The sequence below is a fragment of the Oncorhynchus nerka genome, linkage group LG18 (assembly GCF_034236695.1).
Source record: "Oncorhynchus nerka isolate Pitt River linkage group LG18, Oner_Uvic_2.0, whole genome shotgun sequence".
Classification (NCBI taxonomy): Eukaryota; Metazoa; Chordata; class Actinopteri; order Salmoniformes; family Salmonidae; genus Oncorhynchus; species Oncorhynchus nerka.
The window spans coordinates 60,407,084-60,416,369 of record NC_088413.1 but is presented as its reverse complement, the minus strand read 5'-3'; the positions used below and the strand labels follow the sequence as shown (position 1 = coordinate 60,416,369).

Below are 9,286 nucleotides of genomic sequence, written 5' to 3'. Positions count from 1 at the left end.
ACTGGTGTTTTGCGGGTACTATTTAATGAAGCTGCCAGAACACAGAGGAACTCTGCCTAGAAGGCCATTTTGAGCCTGTAATTGAACCCACAAATGTTGATGCTCCAGATACTCAACTAGTCTAAAGAAGGCCAGTTTTATTGCTTCTTTAATCTGAACAACAGTTTTCAGCTGTGCTAACATAATTGCAAAAGGGTTTTCTAATGATCATTTAGCCTTTTAAAATGATAAACTTGGATTACCTAACACAAAGTGCCATTGGAACACAGGAGTGATGGTTGCTGATAATGGGCCTCTGTACGCCTATGTAGATATTCCATAAAAAATCTGCCGTTTCCAGCTGCAATAGTCATTTACAACATTAACAATGTCTACACTGTATTTCTGACCAATTTTAATGTTATTTTAATGCACAAAAAAAAATGTTTTTCTTTAAAAAAAATGACATTTCTAAGTGACCCCAAACTTTTGAACAGTACATACATATATATATATACATATATATATATATATATATATATATATATATATATATATATATATATATTGGTATGTATGGACAGTATGTATAAATAAAGCTTGATTTGATTCGAATATATAAAAAGAAAAGGTGTATACAGCAGTAGTTATATAGGATGAGACATGACTAGAATTTACTATATACATATAAAGTGGGAAACAGCATGTAAACATTATTGAAGTGACCAGTGTTCAATGGGGCAGCAGTCTCTAAGGTTCAGGGTAAAAGTACTGGGTGGTTGCCGGCTAGTAACAATGACTAAGGTTCAAGGCAGGAAACTGGGCAGAGACCGGCTAATAGTGAATGTATGGCCTGGAGATAGAAGCTGTCTATCTCTTGGCCCAAGCTTTGATGCACCTGTACTGTCTCTGCCTTCTAGATGGTAGTGGGATGAACTGGCCATGGCTCTGGTGGCTGAGGCCTTTGTTGGTCTTCTTGGCCTTCCTGTGACATTGGGCACTGTAGATGTCCTGGAGGGCAGGCAGTGTGCCCCCGGGCTGTAGGACGGTGCAGTTGCCATACCAGGCGGTGATGCAGCTCAACAGAATGCTCTTGATGGTGCATCTGTAGAGGTGTGTGAGGGTCTTAGGGGCCAACCTGTCAGTGTGGAGGGACATTTTCAGGTCCTCAATGATGTGCATGCTGAGGAACTTGAAGTTTTTGACCCTCTTCACAGCCCTGTCAATGTGGATGGGGCGTGTTCTCTTTCCTGTCATGTAGTTCACGATCAGCTCCTTCGTTTTGTTGACGTTGAGGGAGAGGTTATTTTCCTGGCACCATTCTGCCAGGGCTCTCACCTCCTCCCTGTAGGCTGTCTCGTCTTTGTTAGGAACACCCCCCTATCCACATCGATGGAACAGTAGTGGAGAGGGTAGTAAGTTTTAAGTTCCTCGGCATACACATCACAGACAAACTGAATTGGTCCACTCACACAGACAGCATCGTGAAGAAGGCGCAGCAGCGCCTCTTCAACCTCAGGGGGCTGAAGAAAGTCGGCTTGTCACCAAAAGCACTCACAAACTTCTACAGATGCACAATCGAGAGCATCCTGGCGGGCTGAATAACCGCCTGTTACGGCAACTGCTCCGCCCATAACCGTAAGGCTCTCCAGAGGGTAGTGAGGTCTGCACAACGCATCACCGGGGGCAAACTACCTGCCCTCCAGGACACCTACACCACCCGATGTTACAGGAAGGCCATAAAGATCATCAAGGACAACAACCACCCGAGCCACTGCCTGTTCACCCCGCTATCATCCAGAAGGCGAGGTCAGTACAGGTGCATCAAAGCTGGGACCGAGAGACTGAAAAACAGCTTCTATCTCAAGGCCATCAGACTGTTAAACAGCCACCACTAACATTGAGTGGCTGCTGCCAACACACTGACACTGACTCAACTCCAGCCACTTTAATAATGGGAATTGATGGGAAATGATGTAAAATATATCACTAGCCACTTTAAACAATGCTACCTAATATAATGTTACATACCCTACATTATTCATCTCATATGCATACGGATATACTGTACTCTATATCATCTACTGCATCCTTACGTAATACATGTATCACTAGCCACTTTAACTATGCCACTTTGTTTACATACTCATCTCATATGTATATACTGTACTCGATACCATCTACTGTATCTTGCCTATGCTGCACTGTACCATCACTCATTCGTATATCTTTATGTACATATTCTTTATCCCCTTACACTGTGTATAAGACAGTAGTTTTGGAATTGTTAGTTAGATTACTTGTTGGTTATTACTGCATTGTCGGAACTAGAAGCACAAGCATTTCGCTACACTCGCATTAACATCTGCTACATTTACATTTACATTTAAGTCATTTAGCAGACGCTCTTATCCAGAGCGACTTACAAATTGGTGCGTTCACCTTAAGACATCCAGTGGAACAGCCACTTTACAATAGTGCATCTAAATCTAGTAAGGGGGGGGGGGGGTGAGAAGGATTACTTTATCCTATCCTAGGTATTCCTGAAAGAGGTGGGGTTTCAGGTGTCTCCGGAAGGTGGTGATTGACTCCGCTGTCCTGGCTAACCATGTGTATGTGACAAATAAAATTTGATTTGATTTGATTTAGTAATCAGGCCTACCCATGTTGTGTCATCAGCAAACATGATGATTGAGTTGGAGACCTGCGTGACAACGCAGTCATGAGTGAACAGGGAGTACAGGAGGGGGCTGAGCATGAACCACTGTGGAGCCCCTGTATTGAGGATCAGCGTGGCTGAGGTGTTGTTGCCTACCTTCAACACCTGGGGTCGGCCAGACAGGAATAGGACCCAGTTGCACAGGGCAGGGTTCAGACCCAGGGCCCTGAGCTTAAAGATGAGCTTTGACTAATATGTCATTATCATTATCATGTAATTTCTATCATGTAAAAAGCAGAATGTAAAATAAACCATAACTGCCCCTCTCTTCTCTCCCTCTCTGTAAACATAGCCTATAGAACATGTGAGATATTAGAGATAACATGCAGATGAGTAAAATAGACTAGACTTACTTTATATTTATGACATGCATTACATTCCCAAATCTGTGCCCAGTTCAGCACTGAAGTCTGCATGGTTTCCATGAACTTCGTGCCAAAGTTCTCCCACACCCCCTCCCCCATGATATTCCTTGGTTGTCTGTTTTCTTAAAGTGTATTCGGGGAAGTGTTGAGGGGGCGGATAGTTTTGATTTTCCTTGCATCATGCTTAGCCAATAATGTTGAGGGGTCTGTTGTGCACATCTCAGCTGGCAGACATTTAAAAAGGAGACAGTCCGGCGCTGCAGCATTTTGTATTGAAACTCCAGCCGCTTTCTATGGAATCGTTAACGACTCCAGACTCCCACCAACGCGCGCCCCGTCTGCAGTACTACAGTCTCCACCATTAGCTGCCTATTGCCTCGGGAGATTTCATAAAAACACCCACCACAGATAATTTCATTTGCGGCTACTTGGAGCTTTTGACAGGTGAGTGAAGTGAAGTTCAACGCTTAACATCTGAGAAAGTATGTGCGTAAAACTTGGGCATGTTATCGAATTAGGTTCCTTATCATGTCACACGTGGTATGTATACCTATTCTGTCGTTAGAATACATATCTCAATGATTGTTGTAGACTATTGTAAATATACATGTGAAATTAAATGATTACTTTCATGCATAAAGATAGTTTTTCTTTATTCGGTTTTACTCAATGGCTTTCGCCTTATAACTATACCGCAAAATCCATAAAATATACATTTGTATTCTGATAGCTTTTATCTTCTTTCTGGTTTGACGATTGAGTTGGGTAATGTGGACTATATTGTGAATGTAAAAACAAGAAAATAAATATGTTAATTAAAGGCAATGTTTAATGTTTCTATTCCTCTTAAATCGCAAGTTATGTGTATTGTTTCGTGAGGCTGACGAGAAAGCCCATGCATTAATTACGCAGCGCAAATCTGGGTTGTTGTTAACAACAAATATTAAAATGCTAGGCTATGGATGATGATTCAACCTTCACGTATCTTTCCTATTCAAGGATGGCCAGATCGGCGCGTATCCTCTGTGGCATGGTTTTCGTCCTTGGGCTGCTGTCATCTCCAGTGGATTCCAAAAGGATCAGGGGCTCCCAAGGCGCCATCCCTCATCCTGACAAAAACAACCCAAACGAATCGGAGCAGCAACCACAGACACCGCAGGCGGGCTCTGGTTCCCGAGGGCGGGGAAAGAGCTCTGCTTCACCGGCTGAGGAGGTGCTGGAGTCCAGCCAAGAAGCGTTGCATGTCACCGAGCGCCGCTATCTGAAACGCGACTGGTGCAAGACCCAGCCACTCAAACAGACCATCCACGAGGAGGGCTGCATCAGCCGCACCATCATTAACAGGTTCTGCTACGGACAGTGTAATTCTTTTTACATCCCCAGACATGTCCGCAGGGAAGAGGGAGCCTTCCAGTCTTGTTCATTCTGCAAGCCGAAACGATTTACAACCATGACCTACACTTTGAACTGCCCGGACCAGCAGCCGCCCACCAAGAAGAAGCGCATCCAGCGCGTAAAGCAGTGCCGCTGCATATCCATAGAATTGGACTAGCCATGTGGTGTGATTGACCGGGATGCAGCCAATAAGTCTGCTCATCAAACCGCTATTGGATTGCTCACATGAACGACAAAAACCATATGACTGACTGGGAGCATATTTCCCTCTTCCAAATATGGGAAAATGTTCAATCTGCAAGGAAAGTAATAAATTAAAAACATGTGCATCCCATGTTATAATATAGGCTTGTGTAGATAGGTCTATACGTGGGCATACTATTTTGTAAACAAAGCCTGGTGTACCATATACTTTTATGTGTCAAATGTTGTATTAATCCAATTCCAATAGCAGCCTGTGGCAAGCAACGTTTCATGGTATAATAACATGGAATGAACACAACAAGCTGCGGATTGACTTGTAACCAAGCGCACGGCTTTTCCAACCTCCGCAAATAGGACTGCAGAACCGTTTCACAGAGGACGTTTACACTCTTTTGGACAGAAACATCCTTAGGCAATCACAACAAATTTCAATGGAAGGGAATATGACGGACAATGCATTTAAATAATGGTTGAAGACTAGTTTCCACTATGTGGAATTTGAAGATAAGTGACGACTATTTAATGTGGCAAGAATGCTCCACTGATTTGTGACTCCAATGTTCAATATAGCCTAGTGGAGAAAAGATAGCTTTTGTAAAGTATGCTAGGCCTATACCTATGTTCCACGCTATAAATCGAAACAAACCAAATGTTTGTATTAGTTTGACATTTAAATAAAAATGGTCGATGTTCACTGAATGTATAAAACATTATGAACACCTGCTCTTTCCATGACATACTGACCAGGTGAATCCAGGGGAAAGCTATGATCCCTTATTGATGTCACTTGTTAAATCCACTTCAATCAGTGTAGATGAAGGGGAGGAGACAGGTTAAAGAAGGATTTTTAAGCCTTGAGACAATTGTGTTTGTTTGCCATTCACAAACTATTTAGGTGCCTTTGAACAGGGTATGGTGGTGACAGGGGCACCGGTTTGTTTCAAGAACTGCAAAGCTGCTGAACAGTTTCCCGTGTGTAATCAAGAATGGTCCACCACACAAAAGACATCCAGCCAACTTGACACAACTGTGGGAAGAATTGGGGGGGATCGGGTGCAACTCAATATTAGGAAGGTGTTCTTAAAGTTTTGTACACTCCGTGTACATAATTGTTTATAATGCTATAGATGGAAGCGTTTCTTTTAGTTTTAAAATGTTATTCATACACCAATTGTATATGCAACCGGTTTGATAATTATATCAAAGCAAGTGATCCACAAAACAAAATAAACAGTTATTGACATTGATGCAGTGTTCACTGAACGTGCTTGTTTTTTGTTCACATTCTTTGTCTGAAAGTTGCAGTAAATTAACCCACACCCAAACGGCAAAGACTCCCAATTTCATACAGAACATTTTATGCATCAGGTTAACCCGAAACACCAAATAAAAGCATCCTCTCCAGCGATGGGGTTATTTCCTTGTTGCTTGGAGCCAACCTCTTGCTGGGACCTTTATACGTTCCTTAGACCCGTGGACAGCTTACATTTCGTCGTAAAACGAATATAATTTATGAGGAAAGACCACAAGAAACGCAATTACATGTCAGGCACAACAACCTTCTCAAGAACCCCATTGAAACGATGTTATCAGAGTTTACAATAGCCTCTACCTCGGCTCACAGCCACAGGCCCATGTCTTTCTGTGGACAATCTGACGCTAAACCGGGCTATGACGAATTTGTAAAACCATTGCTGCATTACTATTTTTTGTTCAGACAGTGTACTGTAGATGGTTCTCCACACGGTTCTCTAAAAATAAATACATCAATCAATAGCCCTTCGCTAAAAATGTAATACCGGGCCGAGTTTTCTTCGTCAAATCTTTATTGTCCAGTTGTTTAAGCCTCGTGCGCATTTGGCAAATGGTAATTTGCCACCCCATGCGTAAAAAATCCATCTGCTTGGAAATGCAATGTTTTAGGCTAAGAACATATCAGTTGCCTCGCTTTTCTTCGATTTAGCCTTGCCATGCCTTTACTGTACTTAATGTAGTGTTGAATAATCACGTTTGCGGCCAATTGTAGGCAAATACACAACAATACAAAACATGCAACATGTTTTCAGGGAAATTGATTGTTTCTATCCATTTAACTTAGGTCTCCTTCCTCCCATTATTATCGCGCTTTCTAACACGTTTCAATTATTCATTCATAATGAAAATATGCATTTTGAGAGGAACAGGTGCAATTTAATAAATAATTGCGCATAAATTAATCATATATATTAATGAAACAATTTGGCTACTTGAGTCATTGTAATGAACATATTTCACCTTTATTTAGTTACTGCATCATTACTGAGCCTGAATGTTAAGCCTATTAGGGAGTGCTGAAAGTAGAGAAACAATTGACAAGGATGCTTAAACGTTCCTTTCCAAAGCTGCAAAGTTCCTCATCTATAGACTCCAGTTAAGACTTCGGTGACTGAAATGTTGTGATGTTTGTGGTGTCTGTCATCTATTTCTTTGACCTAGCGCAAATGATTTATTTTACGATAAACATGTAAAAAAACGTGGAAACATATATCGGCCTGTAACTAAATGAACCAATTTACATTATAGATAGGCCTTCATAATATTTAACTTCTAGCCTACTAATTTGGTTTTGAAAAAAATGTAAAGTAAACAGACAATTTGCAATTGTAAGATTGTGAAAACTCTTCATGCAAAATAATGGCACATTCAATGATTATGAAACAACGATGTTATTTTTTACACTCAATTAGGTTCTGACAGGGGTGAAGTATACACATGGCTTGATATGAGCAATCGTTTCTATTTTTAAACAAAGTACAAATGTTCTTGATTTAAATAAATCAAAAGGCAATATATTTAGCCAAATGATACTCTCCCTATCAGTTTGGAGCAGGTATGAAACAAGATAATTTGGGGTAAATGAATAAGGCTCTACATAATATGTCACATCCAAATTAAACTAAACACATCTTTCACCTGACTACTGAGCCATTCATGTATCCTCCTCAAGCTAAGGGTAGGAAACAAATAATACACAAAAATACAGCCTCAAAGAGGCAGTTAACAGTTAATGTTTTGGCATAAAATAAATCTTTCACATTTAGAGTTTTCCAAAACAACGTTTAAATCTTCCAGAGTTAAATGACAAATATTTTGTTAAATAAATATAATATAGTTTTCTCTAAAAACTCGAAATGGATGATGCAATTTTCATTGCAACATTAATTCATAAATGTTCTTATCATAGCACGCAAGCCATAGAATTGCATAGGAGTTTAAACTGAGGTGTAAAAAAAGTGCAATACATTTGATTAATAAGTACCATTCTGAGAAGAACAGGGGATGTAGCTTAGCTACTAAATACAGCTGATGCAAGAAGGAAAGTGCTTAGAATTGTGACATACATATGTCATGAATGACATTCATTGGGAACAACTAACGGTTCTATCATATACACTTAAAAAAATGTGTCAGGGCAGCCATACTCAGAAGACCTGTTGCTTTTCTCAGCGTAGCTTATAGCAGGGTTGTTTGTTCATCTCAGAGCGTGATGTCTGACTCGGGGGATGAGAGCAAAGCATTGCTGCCAAGGTCTGGCATTCTCTGGCTATCACCCAGGAGGGGTCAGTCTGGTGCAGTGAGAAAGTTAACACCGTTACATCCAGTTTCTACCTTCTGACCAGGACCCACATCGCTATGCCTTCAACAGGACTCTCAGTCCAATAAAGACTACTGATTCTCTTCATAATACAACATCAGTCTCTGCTCATATGAAAACAAACACCATATGAAAGGCATTTACAAGACACACTTCAAAAATGGGCCACAGCAGATGAATAGCTATTCTCCACATGATAGCATTGTATATTGCTTTCATATTCTGAATCATTGTTAGAATAACAATACCTGAATGTCTTACTCATTCAATCGTAATAGTTTCTCTGAGTGAACATCACCTGGTAGCCATATCTGCTGACATTGCCCAACAACAATGAGGCCTCCTCTTTATTTTTGATGTATTTATTGTATTTGTATAACCTAGCTACAATGCATTGCATTATGTCATCAAGATGTGTGATGCTGTCCTTAAAGAAACCCAGACTGGGGAATGAATGTAGGTCCTCAGCTCCAGCAGGCCTAGGAAGCCTAGCGGTCAGGGGTCAGGGGCCTACCTAGACTTAGCAGTCGGCATATCTACAGCAGGGTGTCAGGCAGACAGGTTCCTATTTCCCATGGTGTAAGTGGTCTGGATGGTAGTCCTAGGGATACACAGTGATGGAAGCCACACAAGGTGCCTCTCATCTGGGAACGAGGTTGAGGTGAAAGAGGGGTGCCCCATGGAGAGTGGTGGAGATGGTCCAGTCAGTAGGGACGGTAGAATTGGCCGTAGTAGAGAGGTCCACAGCGTGGGGGCACGGAGGGCTATATGAGGTATGATGTTGGGTAAGAGGCAGGTGGTGAAGGCGAGAAGTGGCAAAGCCAGCAGACTTTCCCCATCTGCCATCTCTCTCCACTTCCTCTCTCCACTCTGTCCTTCAATGGTCATCCTCTTCAGCTGGAGGACACGCTGGCTTCCTTCTGACGCAGTCTCTCTTTCTATTGACAGAGGAGAAAAAGGGATAGCTGAGATTTAAAGCATTGTGTTATA

At 41.5% G+C, this 9,286-nt stretch overlaps 2 protein-coding genes across 2 annotated transcripts in view; one reads left to right on the top strand and one right to left on the bottom strand.

The window, feature by feature from the left end:
• The first annotated feature begins 3,279 nt into the window (after positions 1-3,279).
• On the top strand, positions 3,280-5,909 carry LOC115145381 (gremlin-1-like). The gene is made up of 2 exons (XM_029686902.2): positions 3,280-3,507; positions 4,063-5,909. Exon 2 carries the CDS (start codon positions 4,064-4,066, stop codon positions 4,613-4,615), a length of 552 nt encoding a protein of 183 aa, XP_029542762.1. The 5' UTR covers positions 3,280-3,507; position 4,063; the 3' UTR covers positions 4,616-5,909.
• Positions 5,910-6,913: 1,004 nt separating this feature from the next.
• LOC115145382 (formin-like) overlaps positions 6,914-9,286 on the bottom strand; it is a 93,811-nt gene continuing 91,438 nt past the window's right edge. Inside the window, 1 exon segment of the mRNA XM_065004243.1 lies at positions 6,914-9,234. Coding sequence (XP_064860315.1) covers positions 9,190-9,234 — 45 coding nt within the window. The 3' untranslated portion in view covers positions 6,914-9,189.

Coding starts and splice junctions, on each gene's coding strand:
- LOC115145381 (XM_029686902.2), top strand. CDS start 4,064: ATGGCCAGATCGGCGCGTATCCTCTGTGGCATGGTTTTCGTCCTTGGG.